This window comes from Callionymus lyra, chromosome 14, assembly GCF_982586985.1.
Source record: "Callionymus lyra chromosome 14, fCalLyr1.hap1.1, whole genome shotgun sequence".
NCBI classification, from domain to species: Eukaryota; Metazoa; Chordata; class Actinopteri; order Syngnathiformes; family Callionymidae; genus Callionymus; species Callionymus lyra.
This window is the reverse complement of record NC_141831.1, coordinates 15,058,372-15,077,743: the sequence shown is the minus strand read 5'-3', so window position 1 is coordinate 15,077,743 and position 19,372 is coordinate 15,058,372. Positions and strand designations below refer to the sequence as shown.

Sequence of the window (19,372 nt, the reverse complement as noted above, 5' to 3'; positions counted from 1 at the left end):
TCAAGTTCTATTCGCTCTTCTTTTCTTTTTTTTGCACATTTCCAAATGTTCACTCCAGGAAAACGTTTCCAAGGCGTAACTCCGTGTGCAGTTTATTAATGTCTGTTGTCTCATATGCAGATACACACATAAATAACGACAACGACAATAAAGCTCTGACAGCAGAAGATTGCGTCTCCCTGGCATCTCATTGTTGCAACAGACTTTGATTAACCGCCGACCGCGACTCTCACCCCAGAGTTTAACCATATTAAGAAACACACACACACACACCTACACACACACACACACACGAGTCATAATCGTGCTCCAGATCGTCTGAGAACAGACGAGGCTGCTCGCTGAGATACACAGCTGTACAATCAACAACCAGTAAAGAAGTATCACAACAATAAACACCTGGAGGCGACAGTGTGTTCGTCTGTTTGTGTCTGTGTGTGTCTGTTCGTACGAGAACTGTGTGATATCTTCTCCGTTGACATCCATTATAACCACACGAGCGCAGATATAATTTCTTCATTTGCACAATTAAATTCACAACAAGAAACATGTGAGTATAAATGAGGTCGTTGAGGTGAGTTCACTAATACGGCTGTAGCTCATAAACGAGAGGATGTTACTGACGTAGAAACCCTCTATATTCTATATGTCACACTTCATTTAAGCAAGTATTTTAACTCCTGTTTATTGTGATACTTAAATTGTGATTATACTTTATGTAAAGTGTCTTTTTTTAGGTTTTTAAAAACAAAAATGAAACTTGAATTCCTTGTAAACAATAACAAAAACAAAGATGGGGCGAGTAAAAAACAATTGATTAGTTTTTAGTTTAAAAAAAGCTTGTTTTTGGATATATTTTTTTGTCAATTCAATCTACAGAACATGTTATTTTGTAGGTATGTTTTTTATTTAGGTTTTGTAGGCGTATTTTTTGAATTAATATCTAATAATTATCAACTTTTCTACACTTATCTGAATTTAGTTAGTTGCTGACACATTTATTTCACTAAATTAAGACATAATCTCTTGCTTGGATTTCAGTTTTTATAGTTTATGCATTTAATTATTCAACCAGAGATTGTAAAATACATTTACAAGTTTAAGTTTAAAAATCACAGAACCTTTTTAAATGTAAGGATATAAGAAAAAAAAACACAACGGTGAATATTTTTTTACTGTGTGTTCATTAAGATATTAAGAAGCTTTTATTTCTAGATGAGATTATATTATAAATATAATATAAAGTATAATAAATAAAGAATATTGAATGCTGAACTTTTTTTGGAATTGTTTTTCTAATTCCAATATGTATTAATTGTAAATTTGTAGCCTTTTAAATCAAATATAAAAATGTTGGTATTGTATTACCAGTAGACAGTATCAAACTACTTGATCATGTGCTTCTACATCATCGTGTGATTGGCTGAAAGTAGCCAAGATTCTTATATTGAATTGAGAAGGATACAAAAATAAATATTGAATTCTTAAAATTAATTTTCTAATAGTTGGAATTAGAATTTCAAACGTAATGTGTAAATTAAATTTCATCCACTTTAAATATATATGTTTTTAATACAAGAAAAGAGAATTTAACCGTTTAATTAATAGTGATTCGCTTCAATTAATAAAAAGGCAACACTTGAATATATATTTCAACATTTTAATTGTTAAATTAAATCTAATGGGGCTGATTTGCTTCCATATTCTGGGATTAAGAAAATAACAAAACCCTTTTGAGTTAATCAAAGTTCAAACACTGTTTCCGAGTGTCTGACGCTCTTTGTCTCGGTACGATGGGCCCGCCATAAATGTTCTGACAGTCGAGAGCTATGAATTGTGGGTAGCGGCGGGGAACTGAAGAAGTTGACTCCGTCAGCGGCGTCTTCGTCAGCGGCTGATCCGCTCCGATGTGTGTGTGTGTGTGAGAAGTCTTCTCTGATCCGAGCCTCCGATGGCAGATTCATTTTTCTAATGACGGGGCCACAGATCTCCAGAGCTCACACCAGGACAACAACAAAAACATGGAGCGTTGGAAAAGGGTTTTTTCGCGGGAGCAGATGTTCACGTCTGATTGAAGCGTATGAAAGTGTGTGTCGTGGGGACGGACAAAGAGGCAAACATCTGGACGCCGCACACACACACACACACAATAATAATCCAACCTGCTGTCGGTGTCATTGACTGTGAGGTTCGGTAACACATCACGAGTCGGTCCTGGCTCCACACCTAGTCATCTGGGGAGGGTCCGGTGGTGCATGGAGGTGGAGAAGTGGCAGGATAAATCAATACGCTGAGTCGGGTTGATGGCCGCGGTCAATATCGGAGCCATTGGTGGTTATAAGAGAAGCCGACATGATGTGTTGTTGAACCCTTTTAGGCCCCTCAGAGAATACCACTATCAGCTTCTGTTACACACTCAACCGTCTGACTTTCACAGTGCAAGTGCTCTTTTTATTCTGCTCGCCTGAAAGTTTATCTTTATTTCTGATATTTTATCCTTTGTTCGTGTTTTATTTGTGTGTTTGTGTGGCCGTCCCACCCTTTTCTCTCTTAGCCACGCATGCTAGCGTCAGATGCTAACTCAACTTCTTCTGATCTCTACTCTAAAAGCAAAAAAATTAATACAAATGTTAAGAATTTTCTTCCATTTTAAGCAAACTTGTTTTAATCTGACTGTTCATCATTGTTTTTTGTTTAACCAGCTAATGTTAGCTTGTACTTGCTAGCAACAATATAAGCATCTGCTTAGCGAGCGCGACCTAACATCAACAGATATGCTTTTGTTTTTTTATGTATGAAGTTCAAAGTTCATGCTGACCCGACCAGGGTGACAAGCGCTCTACAAATATTACCTACTTACTATCTTACTTACTTTCCTATATATGTTGCGATTTTAAATAAAAGAGTAAAAGAACATTAATAATTTGCTGCATCTGAAAATTACAACTTTCATGTATATTTGCTAGTATAACAATGTATAATATAAATGTAAAATATTTAATTAAGCCCTTTTTTAATAGTAAAATTAACAGTATTAAAACCTTTTTACTGTAAATTATGAAAATAATACTTTAGCCCAAATTAACGACAACAGTTGCCGGTAATTTAAATATTAAAAAAACACTTTATTTTCCAGTCTGTCATTAATCTTCAACGTCTTTGAAACAGAAACATTAGCTGAGAGTCATTTGTCTAAACTAAGAAACACGAGCATCTTCATTTTGTAATTTTCCCTCCACTCCACAAAAATTCCATTTGTCAATGTGATGAATTTCTGTGTGAATTGTTTGGCTCAGCAGAAAATCCCAGCATTAGATGTAGTTTTTTCCGGTAGAAACCTGGATTTAATGTTCATGGGAAAGTGTGACGTTCAGCATTTATTCCCTTTTCATATCTCTGAAAAAAAATCCTCTACTTTTTCCTGTTAACAAGACGGTCGTGTAGCTCCAGATAGGATTTCTGTCGGGACAATTTGCATTAAACTGAACTTTAAATTGGATTTTCAAACTCAACATTGTATGATCATATGAGGTGCCATCACTCTCAACAACCTTCCTAGTAACGATGACCTTAACAGCTCCTGCAATGCTTTGCCGCCCAGCCAACCAAGATGAGAGATGGTTATCCCTTATAACATAGCAAGAATTTTTGATTATTTATTATTTAATATACAAATTATATATATATAAATAGGTTTAGTTTATGGTTCAAACTTTCGGACGTCAAATGGCAGTTATTACGCAGCTAAATGAACATTGAAATCTTGCGCGATGACTGAGGATGAGAGGATACAGTCGACTCCAGCGGCTTTTAAAGCTGTCGTTTGGACATATTTCGGTTTCAAAACATATGAAAGCAGTTACGACTTCGTCAAGAGTCATGTGGTCTGTAAATTCTGCAACACCAGAGTCAATACTACAAATATATCCTTGTTCCTACAGTATCGCAAAATATCGTATTGTTGACCCTGTATCATGATTGCACAGCTTAAGCAGAAAGGCATCATGGGAGTTCCCTGTTTTAAATATATTTAACCTAGCAGTAGTGCTTGGATCTAAGAACTACTTTAAAATTAATATTAGCAGGACCTGACCTTCTAATGAACTCCTCATTAGTGACATCATCGATGACAACCTCACGTGGTCGGAGTCGTACCTCGGGGACCCGGGTCTAGATCACCTTAAATCACCACCGAACGGCCCCCGAGACCCGCACTCCTAATGGATATTAATGTGCGCGATTCACTTCCTTCTCCCATCCCCGGCTCGTCCCTTCACACCGAGTTGACCCGGCTCAGGCTGCGATTACGTGTCAAGCGAGCGGCCATTTATTTCAGATGAATTTATTCATCCTGAAGCTCCGGCCAGCGGGGATGGATGCGGCGATACATCCGCAAGAGGGGAGGAGAGCTTGTCTCGGGGAGGTGTCAACACTTGTACCCTCAGCAGGAAAGTGAGGGAAGGATCGGGAGTCTTCATGATGAATATTTATACAGCATTTCATCATAAAACCCTTTAATGAGACGAGAGCAATCGTGTTACCAAACCCCCAATAAAAAGATGAATGAAAGATAATCGAGGCGGTCATGATGAGATCTTAATGTGAGCACCGAAAAAAATACATTTCAACTGCAGGTTTAATGGCTTTTCAAAGTCAGAACAAGCTTCCCTCCGTGTCCTCCTAGACGTGCCGCATTAATTCCACAGCTGCCGTCGCCATTAATGTTCGTCGTCATGCTCGCACACACACTCATCTTCTGTCACCACTTCAGTGTGTGTTCTGGTGGACTGGGCAGCAGATGTTAGATCTCCACTCGTGACCAAATGTAGGGCGACAGAGGTGTGGAACGCTGGGTGTCATCAACAGTTCCCATTGAAATGCTGAAGATGATTAAATATTCCAGATCCACTGAGGTGACTATTTGTCTCTGTTATCGGCTTGTAGTGGTGGCAACAACAAGTGGAACTGGTTTCAACATTAACGCTTCAAAATAAATGTTATGGTCGCCAACATGTAGCATTGACTGGACCCACAAAGGTGACATTTGTATATTTTGTTACTTTGCCTTTTCGCCCTTTTTGTTTGTCCATTTATTTATTTTATTAATCTAACAGGTAATTACAGGTTGAAAGGCTTAGTTAAGTAATATTCTTTTAAAAAATTTAATTTTTCTACATGGAAGTAATAAAAAATTGGATTAAATTAAATTTATTATTTATTAATTAATGTAATACAATGGATTAAGATATAATTTGCATTTTTGGATTATTAATAATTATTTTACACTCAACTATCCTAATACAAACCTTTTGGAGAATATTAATTCATCAAAATGTCATTACTAAAAAATGACACCCACACAAAACTAAAGACTAAAGACCAGCCTGTTTTTGACTGTTTCAATGCGGCCTTCGTGAGGTAAGACGACTGATCATGTAGAAATGATTTACACGTCCAATTTGTGCTTTATGATTCAATCATTTCAAATATAACTTGTTAAAGATCTTCTTTAATGACTCTATTAAGTATTTTCCCGACTTTAATTCTTACCTTTAGATCATTTATTTAATCCCTTAAAAATAAAAAGCTTTAATAGCATTTTTTTTTATCAACATTTTATATAATCTTTGTAATACACTTGATATTTTGCACTATTTAGTCCTCAGCTATTCAGTATATTTTGGTGCCACAGATATAGTTGCCTCTGTGATTGACTTTTTTCCTACTTCACCACAATAAAAGTAATACTGGCAATAAAATATGATTCTATATTCCTTTGTGTCTTTTCTCTTTTAACTCACAACAGTCACTCTATATTTCACGGCCCCTTAGGAATATTAATTGCCCACCTTTGCTATAGACCAAAGATTCACTGAAAATAATTGTATAAATTATCTTTATATTTTTAATTAAAAGGACTTTAGTAAACATACAGTTCAGACGAATGAATAAGGTCAACTCGTATCTGCTCATTCCTTGTTTGTGACAGGATCTCAGCTCTGGGGAATAAATGCTTTGCTCGAGGGGGGGGGGGGGGGGATCCCCATGTATGATCGCGAACTGGCGCAAAAGCAATTGAGTGTTTTTCACACACACAAGCACAGCCGTCACAGCAGCGAACCATCAGACAGAGGTTGAATGTTGAACTCGGGGACTAAGAAGCTTTGGTCGGACCTGTCGGCGCCAGATAAAAGTATTACTGCAAATTGAACACAAAGGTTTTCCATCGCAATTTAAGATTCGCAGGAAAATGTTGGCTCGGTCTGAGCGACTGGCGTAAGGTGAAGGTTCAGGAGACGGACACGGAGAGACGGGGGAGAAGATGCTTGACTTTAAAGGTGAGACGTCGATGTTCAATGAACACTATGTCATTAGCGAAGAACCTAAATCAAAATAAAGTACAATCTTAAGGCAACAGATTGACAGTCAAAGTCAAATAAATGATACTTTTCAGAGAAACTGCTCTGATGTTAAATATGTTTTCAGCAATTTTATTTTATATTTTTATTCAAACTACATGTTACTTTTCGTCTAAATGATTTGCCGGAATATCAAAACTATATATTTGATTAATAAAAACGTTGATTCATATTATAATTTTTGAATTGAGTACAAAAAAAAGACATTTATTCTTTTTTCTATTGTTCTGCTTGTTACTCTGTCATTTTTGTTTTCCTTTTATATTAAGGCTATTTTGCTTAATCCCTTCTTTCTTTTGGCTAAGGGGCCCCACACAACATAACATGGCCCCTGAATGAATTGAATTGCACAGCCCTGGCATACATGCTTTTTCGTGCTTTTAAAAATATGCAATTCTTTGTATGCTCTTGAGATAGATAGATGGATAGATAGATAGATAGATAGATAAATAGATAGATAGATAGATAGATAGATAGATAGATAGATAGATAGATAGATAGATAGATAGATAGATAGATAGATAGATAGATAGATAGATAGATAGATAGATAGATAGATAGATAGATAGATAGATAGATAGATAGATAGATAGATAGATAGATAGATAGATAGATAGATAGATAGATAGATAGATAGATAGATAGATAGATAGATAGATAGATAGATAGATAGATAGATAGATAGATAGATAGATAGATAGATAGATAGATAGATATAGATAGATAGATAGAAATCAGTTTTCCAGCACACAGCAACACAGACGATAGATTCATAAAACAAGAACAAAGTGCAATAAACTCGGAATTAAACAGCCTAATAGCACGAGGAATGAATGAGTCCCTGAGTCTGTTAGTGTTGGATCTGCTGCATGACTTTTTTTTGTTGTTTCTGCTAAGAATAAACTTCATTCTTGTTCATTGTTGTTTAAGGGTTAAGCTCTTGATGCACCACGTTGTGGATTCGTATTAAAAGAAGAAGTGATCTTGGGTGAAAACAGTTTAAAAAATATTTCCATGACTTTATTTAAGTGGAATTCCGTGACCTCTTACAATTGAATGTGTGCAGACAGGTTTTGTAGCTAAACCACCAGATTTTTTTGACGGATCATAATTCATCATTGAATAAAAATAAAAAATAAATCCGAAAAACCGGGGTGGGACTAGTCCTTGAGATTTTGACAGCAGGCTGCACAGACAAAGAAAAAACAATTGATATAATTTGTTTTTTATTGATTTTTACTCCCTGGGAGATGTTTTAATTAAAAAACCTGACACATTAGGACACTTGTTTACTCAAATAATGAGTCTGTTAACCAGCGTCAGTGGTGCAAATAAAGGTTGGGGACCCTTGCTTTAGAATATACTTCTTGGAGCCTCTTCCTTTTTCTTTTTATGACTTTGTGGCCAAAATCGTTCATCTCACAGTTTACAAATGAGTCCTTCCCACTGCTCCTTCAGTCGACCACAATAACAAAATATTCCTCCCGACACTCAGGCTAAATGACTTGATGACGCAAACTAAAGATGTGTTTGCTAACAACCTTGTTTCCTCGTTGACAGCCAAATTGCACGCATAAGTGGCCGAGCAACAAAGGAAGGGTCTCCTTTTCAGTCTGGAGAAGAAGCTGCTTTGCATGGCAATGGCTTGATGAAGTCATGGAGCCGGCCGACCGTCAATCGTGAATGCAGGAGTGGGTTTGCCCGTCGCTGCACGATCAATTGTGTCGCCCAGAGAAAGCCTGGACTGGTCTGTTCTCACCCATTGAGTTTTAACTCCTTTCAGAAGGAGGTAGAATAATCTCAGTTGGTGAATGGACGACACCGAGTGAACCCCGGAACGAGGAAGGATGTAGGAATGTGATTATTGGTTCTGTTGTCAAATAGTGGCGCCGCTTCTGAGGAACTGATACTTTTTTGGGGAAAAGTTGGGGACACTCTAGACCATTTGTTTCAAAAACTTAACCATACCCAGGCACCCCAAACACCATTAGACAATGGCCGTAGACCCCCTTCGTGAAACACAGAAAAAACTCCAAAAAAAAAAACAAGCATTAACTTTTAGGGTGTAAGTCCTTACTTTTATTCATGTTTTATATGTATTATTTGTTAAGTATTTTGAGGAAATTAACCATAACCCTATTTTAAATGTTCTTGAGTTCTTAGCTTTTTGGTAACAGAATCTTCAACGGCAGGATGCTTTGGTATTTTACCAGTCAGAAACCTATTAATTTTCTGCTTACTAGCTAGCAACAAGCTACTTGGTAACGGGTCCAAATCAGGTATAAAAAGAATGGGACATCATCATGGGTGATTATTGGTGATGGTTAAGTTAAATCGAAAATTGAGAATCTGAAGATCAAGGATGTTTGTGTGTTGTATGTTATTATTATTTTTTTTAATATATATAGCATATCATTGAATTACGTTCTTCCCTTCCATCCAATTTTCTGAGACACCCTAGCGCTCCCTGGCGGCCCCTCCTGGCATTAAAAACTACTGCATCAGACAATAATTTATGCATACATACTGATGGACAGTTAAACTAGCTAAATTAATCTCTCCATGATTTTGCACTGTGGAGTGTAGTGCGAGCTAGTTATCACATACAAACACCTAAGATTGTGTCGGACTAACAGCTACTCCACTGAGATTCTATTGACAATACAACTGTAAAAAATGAATTTGTTGCTTCTTGTTTTCAGCTTCATATTAGGAAGTATTGTCTTAAAAATGTAGCTGGGGAAAAAAAAATAGGCCGGTGAGGCACCACAGTGACTTGCCTCACCTCTCTCTATCTATCCATCGATCCTTTTAAAAAAACCCTATTCAGGACGAAGTTGTGTAGCTGTGGGTAACGTTGTGAAGAAAAGGCTGTTGAAATTTGAATCATTTAAGAGGCGATCCAACTTGTGACAGCGAGATCCAATACAAACTGGGTCAGGTAAAGTCTGTCCGTTGCCAACATGAACTTTAAAGATTTATTTGTTATACGGCGTGACTGACTACAACCTGTTTAATGTCCTTAAATGCTTCCTGTGAAGACAAATCAGCCGGTGATCTTGAGCAACCTACATTTTCGAGAAGGTCTACCTACAGTACTGTACGTTTCATTTAAATTGTTGTTTAATCGTTTGGTTACAATCAGAGCTTGTAAGTGGAACATTTCCACTTCATCCATCACTGTCGGCCCTGCTAACCAGCTCAGAAGACAGAATCTGATTGTAGTGATTGAGAAGAAAACAGCTTCGGTCTCAGCGTGAGAAGCCTGTAACCAGGTTTAGAGGGAAGCAATACATTTATCAAGTGTCGCTCCACTGATATGGACATGGGCTCCTCTCCTGCCGCTGGAATCCATCAAAAGGTTGGGGGAGGTGTCTGATTTCATGGATGTCGACTTCATCTTAAGTCAAAAATAATCGTACATATAGATTGGCTGCAGTCAAGGAAGCCGGCAGATGCTACTGCAACAGTTCAAGAGTCGTTACGTGTCTCTCTGAAGGAACTGATGGCTTTAGGTGGACCGACATATGGACACGGCGTCCTAATAAACCTCTGGCTCGTCGATCACGGAAATGTGCGGCGGGTTTTCATTTCGAAAGGTGTTTGCTCTAGAAATGAAAAATAAGTATCCGACAGCAGGCAATGTCTCATTATGACCGTTCTCCGAAGACGGAAAGATATGAAGTAAAAAAAACATGGTTATTCCCGGGAAACAGATGATGAGAAATAGTCTTTATATTCGCACGAGTCAGGATGATATGAGTAATTAAAGTGCAGGTCCTGAAGCAAGATGCTGTTTGAAGGTTTGTGTTCGTGTCTGAGGAGTGATCAGCAATCACTCAGAAGTATGGAAAAACATGGCGCCTCATCAATCATATGGTGTTCTTGAAAGGTTACGTTGTCACATTTGACTGAATACGTTGGGTCTCTCCGAGAGGGATAAATAAAAAAAAAAACACACCCAGAAGTAATTATCCTTTATCGTCAGCCAGAGGAGACTTGACATTATAAGTTAGGTTGAACTTGATCCAGACCTTCCTGTCCTTGGCGGAGAGAAGATGTGAGGATTTATCGCTAAACACCAGGCCACAAATGATCTGTGTGCGTCAATGTCAAATCCATGTTTCAACTCAATCAATCAGCTTTAAAGATTCATTTAAAGTCTACACGTGTGCAATGCATTTCTGTGTACAGTGAAATGAGTGTAGGAATAGTAAGATGGTGCTTTATTCTTCCCACAGTGGGAACATTTAAGACACAGCGGGGGACTTTCTTTTTTAATCATAGTCGCAATAAAGTCTTAATAAATCAAAATAACAGCAAAAAATATGATTGCTTGGATCTAAAAATACAAAGTAATTTATTGCAATTGAGACTCATAATTACAGCGTCATTATCATTAATACATTCTATGCGGGCGACACCTGGGCAAAGGTGTTTTCTCCTCGCCGACTTCAAAGCTCCAAACGCCACTGTTTCAGGGCTTCACGCTGCGGCATGTGGTGAGAGCGAAATGAGTAGTGGAATGATAGAGGGGTTGGAAATGAAGGCAGGAGGTTGAAGGACTGCGAGAGTGAAAATCCATATACATGATTTATACCAGTGCGACTGTGTGCAGCAGGCAGGATTTATCTTTTATTTATGAGGGCATCATCAGCAAAGCTTCCAGATGTTAAGCTGTGTGGGGATCTCAGGGTTGGGAGTTTCTCTGTAGGTTTGTTTGTAGTTTGAAGGAAATTTTGTAGGAGAAAAAGGTTGTTTTTTTATCGATTGTATAGACACAGGGTCACGAGTGGATCAGCATCAATCCAACGTTTCATTACTTCCATGGAACTGATAAATTGAAATGACTCATTCTCTTGAATGAGTCATACTCTTACTCTCTAGCTGCCAACACACCACCATTATTTTGTTCATACCTATTCACGCAATGTAAAGTAGGTGAGGTTGCTTAAGGACAATATGCTGCTAACAAGCTAGCTGATTGCATCTGCAGAGACAACTTTATTAGTTTGAAGGTGAGTATCTCATTTTGTTGAACAGAAAATGACATTAGACAATGATATCAAGCTGACTATGGTGGAAAGACGTGTATGTACGTGTTGCTCATCCAACTAGCGCTTGATGCATCCATTGAGCACTAGTCCCAAAAACAGTCCACAGACCATGGTACAACATTTCTTACAGACATACTACTGAGATTGTTGGATTGAAATTATTATATACGTACACGCCATACTTAAATGAATGCTAATAGATAATCAAAATATAAAGTATAAATTACTCGCTATATCTAAGAGCGGGAACGTTTGACTACACATTCACAATCAACATTCCACTCCAGACTGATTCAGTTTTAAGACAAGCTTGGAACAGAATTAGAGCTATGACACCGGAATATTAAAAAATCTGTTTATCTGCACACCTTAAATTGTATATCAAAGAATGAAGAAAGACACACCCGAGAAAGGGTGTGCGAAAGACGGAAGAGAAGATGACCCCGCCGGAGAACATTTGAATGATTAGATTACAGGAAGACAAATTAGGATGTCTATCAGCGGATGATCGGTGACGCAGGGAACTTGAAAGAACAATTTGGCCGAAAAGAGACGACCTCCCGGACAGGAAATTTCGGCTACCGATCTGTAAAGTCGCCGGAAGGGTTGGGTCCGGTCCGATCGTTATTGAAAGCTTGTATTTTCTTTGGCTTGAAGCGGCGAATAAACGACCCGTTACACACTGGATTGTTCATCTTTCTCCACGAAGCGAAGTATAAGACTTGGGACGGAATTGACGTCGTGTTTGAGCGACGGAAGCAAGTGTTTTGATCCTTTAGATTCTTCTTAAAGTGTTTTTCAAGATAGCAGGTTTGTTGTTTGTGTAGTTCTGAGCCCCTCCTGAGTGATGTCACTCTTTGGACCAATCAGTGGCCAGCAGTCAATCAACATCACATTTTAGGATTATTTCCGCTGGCTTAGAACAACAGCAAAGCAGGTACTAACACATTTCATGTTTCGAAGGTGCCCTGCTAGTAGAAAAAACATTTTAACCGGGTAGAGTTTGAGGCGAGTTAAGCTAAAGTGGGCTAGCGGAGAAGGGCCTAATGTCAGCAATGGGAAGAAGCAGAATCTGAACCACCAACCCTCCTGATTATTGGATACCCCCCTTAACAACCTAATTGTTTAATGATGCCCACTCATGCCTGGTTTATCTTCAGGGTTGTTTCCTTTAGAAACATTTCACGACAACAAAGCAGGTCAGCTAATGCCCATTACTTTCGTCCTAAAACCCTGACCTACATTTAAAATTTTAATTCTATTACTTGATTTGTTATTCCCAAAGGTTTCTCCTCTTATTCTTGTCATTTCACTGCCATTTCTAAGATAGATTATTGTTAAATAACATTAGATTCAGCCTTTCTGTCTCACTGTCAACTTTTCAACCAGGACATTGTCCATATTTAAAGGGATGGTTCACAATTCCAACTTCACTCATTTTCTACTCACTCTAATGTCGATCATTTGAACTATAGACCTATAAAGGGTGTGGTATTATTATTATGAACTGTTACTGTGGTTAGATAGAACTTTATTGATTTGAAATTGTTTTTTTTTCCAATTAGACACAGCAATACAACAATTATTCATAAAAACAAAAATAAAAATGAGAACAAGAACAAAGAGAAATAAAGAGAAAGAACAAGATGATACAATCTAAGTCTAAAGATAAACATAAAGAAAATAGATCAAAAAAAAATAACAAAGACAAAGGATACAAAGACCAACATAGAACAGAACATCATGATACTTTTACTCCACTCCTGCCCCAAAACTCGGAATTGTACAATTTAATAGCCCGAGGAATGAATGAGTCCTTGATTCTATTAGTCTTGCACCTGGGTAGGAGCATTCATGCACTCATTCTGCTTTTCTGCTCACTGATGACATTGTTCAGGTTGTAGTACTAATATCGCTATGTGATTATTATTACTAATAAGTTGTCTGAACCATGTTCAGGAACCATCAGTAGATTCTGATCCACAGACCTCAGAGCCCGAGCTGGGGCGTAAGGCTGGATCAGATCACTGAAAAATCAATCCTGACAGAAACTGGCAGCCAGTGAAGAGTTTTAAGGATCGGAGAAATGTGAGTTCTTCTACTAGAGCGGCTCAGAATTCTCACTGCAGAGTTTGGTATTTACTGCAGACAAGACAGCTCCTTCTTGTTTAGACACGAAAATAAACTGTTACAATAGTCTAAACAAGAAGACACAAACGCATGGCCAGAAAATAGCTGTGTCTGTTGGTGGAAGGCTCTCCCACAAATACTGCATTCAGAATGTTTTTTTAATAACACACCTGGGCAAACACATTAATGCACACTTTTAAAAATCAATCAATTCGCCTGTATTAAAGGTTTTAGAGGAGAAAATATCTTCATGTTTGTCTCCGTGGTGGCATTAAGGTATGCAAGGACCTCTGTTAGAAGCAGAGGTGCAATCCAGATCAAGCCACCTGTCACCGAACCTGCTTTGTGGTTAATGAACGTGCCAGCACACTTTATGGAGGAAGAAAGGTGCTGGCAAAGGGATCACACACGAACGCGTTTGCAGATGTGAATATTTGAATGGTTGCCCGCTGCTAAAGAACCCCATCGATCAGTTAGAGTGTGTGGCATTTTGACTTAAACCGTGCATGGATAATGGTCTTGGCAGGCGCAGGACATATAGCAGCGATCCAAGGAGCGGACAGGGGGGGCTCATTAATCCGGCGGTCTGCTGAAGTGCTGTGACATGGCCAACACACAGCAGCTGAACCTCCGAGCATCTGAATCACTGTACTGGACCTGTGCATGGTTAGGGTACTGAAATGTTTATTGCCAAGGCAGATGGTACGTCGGGCGGACAAACACTGGATGACGATCGGTCTTGTGTGACGGAGGTTCAGGGGGGTTGGATTGGTCTTCATATGCTCATATCATATTTACATACTGAGTGAGTGTAAAGTGATTGGTTGCTGGAAACAATTAACAAAATTCCTTATCTGCCACTAACTCACATCAACAAGGTTGCTGGTTTGCTTCCATCCTAAAGGCAATCCTTCTGACTTTCTGTTTGGAGATGGAACGTTCTCCCCGTGCTCCAAGTGTTTCCATTTACTCATGCACACACACTGATGGGAGTAGGCAGCGCCGCAGCGCTCCAGCTCACCATCAGTAGCAATTATGGTTAAGTCGACAAAATCTGGGATCGAACCAGCAACTTTTTAGGCCACGAGCCAACCACTCCACCATCTTGGCTACGGTACCTCCCAGTGCTCCTTTATTTCTACAACAATCCCAAAACATGCAGAGGTTCATTTTAAAACTGATTTAAGTTTAAAAAAAACACTTTGGCAATGAGAAAGGAATTCAACTTTCTTTAAATCATACCAAGATAATCCTGTTAATAGCTTCACTAAGTAAGTAAGTAAGTAAGTAAGTAAGTAATTTTTATTTGTATAGCGCTTTTCTAGACCAGGGTCACAAAGCACTTAAACAATCAAAACAAAATTCAATAAAGTATATACTTTAAAGATCAAGATAAAACTGGTAACACAACAGGAGTTCCAGAAAATCAAGGAAAATCATGAACAAATACAAACGTCATAACATGTTTCTTAAAGGAGTCAGAAGACTCCATCAAGCGCAAAGAGAGAGGAAGATTGTTCTAAGAATGAATTATCGAAGGACTTCAACATTAATATACAGTATGTGAAACATGTATCTCACGGTTCCTATGTTCTGTCTTCTCTACAGTGTTCATCATGGCTGCCGGACTGCTGGTCTACCCCTTCGGGCTCAACTCACCGGTGGTCAAGTCTTTTTGCGGAGACTCCGACATCTACTATGGTGGAGAGTGTCAGATCGGCTGGGGATACATGCTCGCCATTGTTGGGGTCATGCTCACCATCTTTTTGCCCTTTTTCGCCAAATATGCACCCAAGGAGCACCTGTCCCCCACCCCTTTACCCACTTTGTTATAGGAGCTCTATCCTCTCTTGGACTTCATGGATTAACTTTTTTAAGGAAGCTCAAGCTTCAAGTCTTCCGTCCGTCATATGATGGATCCATGTTCCTCTGAATTTTTGATTTTATTTTTATACCTTTTTGTTTCCGTTGTCGGTTTGTAATTCAAGAATGAGTTTGTTTAAGTTGAATTCTGACGCATAAGTGACTCAAGGACACTAAATATATTGTAATAGGAAGACACTTTTGAATCAGAGTGAATCATATATAAATGTAGATAAAATCATGCTTAAAGCTTTGGAAGTGCATTGTCACTGCTAACAGAATTCTGCAGATGTAAAAGCTTTGTTTTAAAAATAGTCACATTTCCTTTGGCTCATCAAAGGCAGAAAGAAAAAATAATACATTGTTTTTTTCACATTTAGTTTGAATAAATCATCTTAAATCATGTTGTTAGGAGGACAATCAGGCCCACTTAAGTGAGTGAAAACAAAACAAAACAATATGCAATATGATATAACCTTGTTTTGTTTTTCATCACTAAGTGGATTTTTCTTCCTTCAAAGAATATTTCAATTTTCAAACTTTACTCAATCGACCCCCGTTAAATAGACTCCAAAAACGAGTCACTTTTTTTGTCAACAACGAACCTATGAAACTAAATTCAGGGCTAAAAAATGGTTGATGAAAAACAAAAAACGGCAAGAAAAGGTGGACTGTTTATGGATGAAGAAAAAATGTGACATGACCAGCTTGTGCCTTTCAATTTGAATAATACAAATGTTAAATGTGATTTTCAGGTTCTCATCCTTTTCATCTGAAATGATGTGGATTATGTTGTGTGATGTGTTTTGATTGAGGTAAAAATCCCTTAAAAGGAAAATGTGATTTTATAGAGGGAATTGAGAGAAGGCTATACATGTTTTGTTTATAATAACTTAGGTATTTTGATTTTGCCTCAATGTAAAATGTATTATTATTATTTTAATGGATATATAAAATAAAAATAAGTAGTCTGTACGAGCTGCCATCTTTCAAATCTGTACAATGTGACTAAACTTAATTTGTCTAAGTACGTTTTTTGCTTAATTCAGTTAAGGTTACCTTCGTACGTAATCCCATGCTTTGTTAATGAACACTGCCAACTTCTCCAAACATTTTTGTGAACGTTTGATGTTTACGTGATGAATAAGAGAGTTACTATTGAATTTCAAAGTCCCATTCGTTCAAGTGTGAAGTTGTCATTTGAAAAAAGGTCCAGGAGATAAAAAAGTTGCAGAAGAGGTGAACGTATATCAGTAGAGTAGACAGGTTTTTTTTTTCATAGTGAAGTTTGACTGTAAATAAACAACTTGTACTTGATATTGAACATTTCTGAACTGCCTGTTTTTCAAAGAAACATTTTGATATTACCTCATTGTGTCTGTTCTATCTGATTTAACCATCAACTCTGTTTGCTGTTTTGTGAACTTTATTCTTAATAAAATATTTCATGGAACATAGAGCGTTTTTTTTCTTCTATAAGATAACGTGGTTTTTAACAAAAAATGGCGAACAGCTTTTTAGAACTTTAGAACGACAATACCTGGAGCTGCCTACTCTTCTCTGAAAGACTTCACTAGTTTCCTCATCTCGCCATCGCAGGCTTTGACGGCATCATGGAAGTTCTTCTGCTTGGTTTGTTCGGCCGGTCTGACAGACACGCACGTCAGGATATCTCTGCTGTGGTCGTAGTTACCGACACAGCGGTGAACTTGGCCGCGGATGAGGCGTGGAAGCTCCTTCTCCTGTAGTACAATAATTCAAAATAGTAATAAAAAACAACAATTTAAAGTAAGATTAGATAGTTTGAACACATGCAAGCTGTTTGGACTGAGAATGTTGTAAATTAGGTTTTTGTTCAATTTGATAAAGTATAACAAACATTTTATAAGAAGTAGAGAAAATGTATTATTTGTAACTTACATTTTCATAGTAGACACATTGCACTACATCTTTTCCGGTCCTAATCATGAAGTTCTTTGCTCCATGACGGTTGACAGTCACAGCAGAGTCCAGAGTAGCTAAGGAGAGAAAAATTGTATTACATTGCGAAGAAATGAATGTGTAAAAGTGACTTTAAACCCACTGACCGAAGATCTCAAATAATAATGAAAATCTATCTTTAAATTGGCTCCAGTGTCTCATGCCGTCGATAACAGAAGTCAAGATCCTGAGAGAAATGTCAGCTCCTGGTTTCTTTGGAGATTCAGCCTTTAATAAAATTTAAAAGATGGTAAAACACAGAACGTATAATGATTTTTTAAACAACTCTACGACCTTATTTTCATTTGGTCGTGGAGTCTGGGATTTTTGGGGGCTTTTTCTTTTCTCAAAAAAGCTGCTCTGTGAGCAAAAACTGTTTCTGGGCTGTGTAGACGGAGGCGCTGAAATAGACTTCTGAGGATACTTGACAGGGGGATGTTGCGGGTACGGCAACCGCTGGCCCAGGGGGTGGAAAACCCTTTCAGGTACAGGCTTGTGCTGATCCCTCATGTTTCTGTAGGTGTGTTGTGAGTTTGTGTCGGCCTTGTTGGGTTGCGTTGGGCGTTGTTGTCTAGGCTGTCCCATCGTTGAACTAGATGTGGATGATATAAAAACAAAACAAAGAGTTAATATCAAAGAATGAGTCGATTTTATTTATGAGTTGTTACAGATGGAACCAACCTTGTGGTCCCTGCTTTGTAGGGATGTGGAATGGGTGCGTGAGGTCTCCACGTAGATAAAGGCTTAAAGCTGCTATATTGTCGACCCTGTGGTGCCAACGCGGGCCCGCTTGATCTATCACATGGGTAATTTTGAGGGGCAGCAGAAGATGGACCGTCATTTGGGTAGTAATCTCCGAATGTATCTGGAGAAATAGAGAAGCATGTTGACACTAGACAACCCTATTTTTTTTAAATGGCGCTTATATTTATATACTGTGATGGTTCACAAGTGGAAAATAATAATAATGTAATTATAATGTAAATTTCGTATCCCAGGTTAAATATAATAGAAGTCTCATTGTGCATAGTCTTGTTGAAAAGTTGTAATGTGTGGCCATCTTGTGGCTGTGTTTATAGTCGACCATGGCTTTTTTTTTTGAATGACCTCACTCATTAAATGTTTACTTGTCAAGATATCAACTGATCGAATACTGTACTTGTAGGGATGTAAGGTGAGCCTTCACTGTATCCACTGTTCGAAAACAAGTCGATCTCAGATGGAGCTGAAGTCAAAGGTAGTCTGTTTCTTTTCCTCGGGTTGAACAGTGGCACAGACACATTGCCTGGTTGAGAAGGAGGAGAAAATAAATAAATAAATAAAACAGATTCAAGAAAATATTATTTACGTAAATCATTAGCAGATAGTAAATAATTTTAAATGTATAAACTAACATTTTGTCACAAACTTATTATTAGTAGAAATGTGTTACTTTCGAGACAGCTAGCTAGCTAGCTTTTATCGTATTGAACTAGTACTGAAATGCACCTTTGAAAAAAATGTATTATTATTATTATTAATGTAGTCTGTCTTTTACAAACCTAATGGTGGTCTTGTCGGTGCGTTTTCGTTTCTTCTCATTGCTGCTGCGGAGAAAAGATATAAATAAATAAAATAATATTTGATATTATATTATGTTGTACCACAAAAATAATTCATATACAGACACTTCACTTTAGCTAGGCGTGTATGAGGATATTGTTAAGATAAATAAGCGTTTACCTCCGACGTATTTCTCCAAAAATGTGATTAAAACAACAGGTTTATACGTATATTTACACGGAAATAAGAAGTCAAAGTTCAGCACCTTGGAAAGCAGCCCGCGCAAACTATGATGACTTCAGGTGCAGTAAAAAAAGCTCGAAATTTATGAACTCGCAAAAATCTTTATATCATTCTAACAAATATACACATATATATTTT

At 37.8% G+C, this 19,372-nt stretch overlaps 2 protein-coding genes across 3 annotated transcripts in view; one reads left to right on the top strand and one right to left on the bottom strand.

The window, feature by feature from the left end:
- lhfpl7 (LHFPL tetraspan subfamily member 7) overlaps window positions 1-16,905 on the top strand; it is a 38,465-nt gene extending 21,560 nt beyond the window's left edge. The window contains exon 3 of the mRNA XM_087807475.1: window positions 15,215-16,905. Coding sequence (XP_087663601.1) covers window positions 15,215-15,441 — 227 coding nt within the window. The 3' untranslated portion in view covers window positions 15,442-16,905. The remainder of the gene's footprint in view (window positions 1-15,214) is intronic.
- Window positions 16,900-19,367, bottom strand: spata22 (spermatogenesis associated 22). 2 transcript variants are annotated; one of them, XM_087807472.1, is made up of 8 exons: window positions 19,172-19,367; window positions 18,991-19,035; window positions 18,609-18,734; window positions 18,131-18,314; window positions 17,744-18,041; window positions 17,557-17,677; window positions 17,390-17,487; window positions 16,900-17,211 (listed from the first exon to the last, which is right to left on the bottom strand). In XM_087807472.1, exons 2-8 carry the CDS (start codon window positions 19,028-19,030, stop codon window positions 17,020-17,022), a joined length of 1,059 nt encoding a protein of 352 aa, XP_087663598.1. In that variant the 5' UTR covers window positions 19,031-19,035; window positions 19,172-19,367; the 3' UTR covers window positions 16,900-17,019. The 2 variants fall into 2 exon arrangements, with proteins under 2 accessions (XP_087663598.1, XP_087663599.1); XM_087807473.1 differs by having other exon boundaries at window positions 19,257-19,367.
- Between the last annotated feature and the right edge of the window lie 5 nt (window positions 19,368-19,372).

Excerpts from the sequence above, each read along its gene's own strand:
- spata22 (XM_087807472.1), bottom strand. The coding sequence starts at position 19,030 with ATGAGAAGAAACGAAAACGCACCGACAAGACCACCATTAG. Across the intron at positions 18,315-18,608 it reads CTCACCTTACATCCCTACAA|ATACATTCGGAGATTACTAC; the intron begins GTACAGTATTCG and ends CTATTTCTCCAG. Across the intron at positions 17,488-17,556 it reads ATTATTATTTGAGATCTTCG|CTACTCTGGACTCTGCTGTG; the intron begins GTCAGTGGGTTT and ends TTCTCTCCTTAG.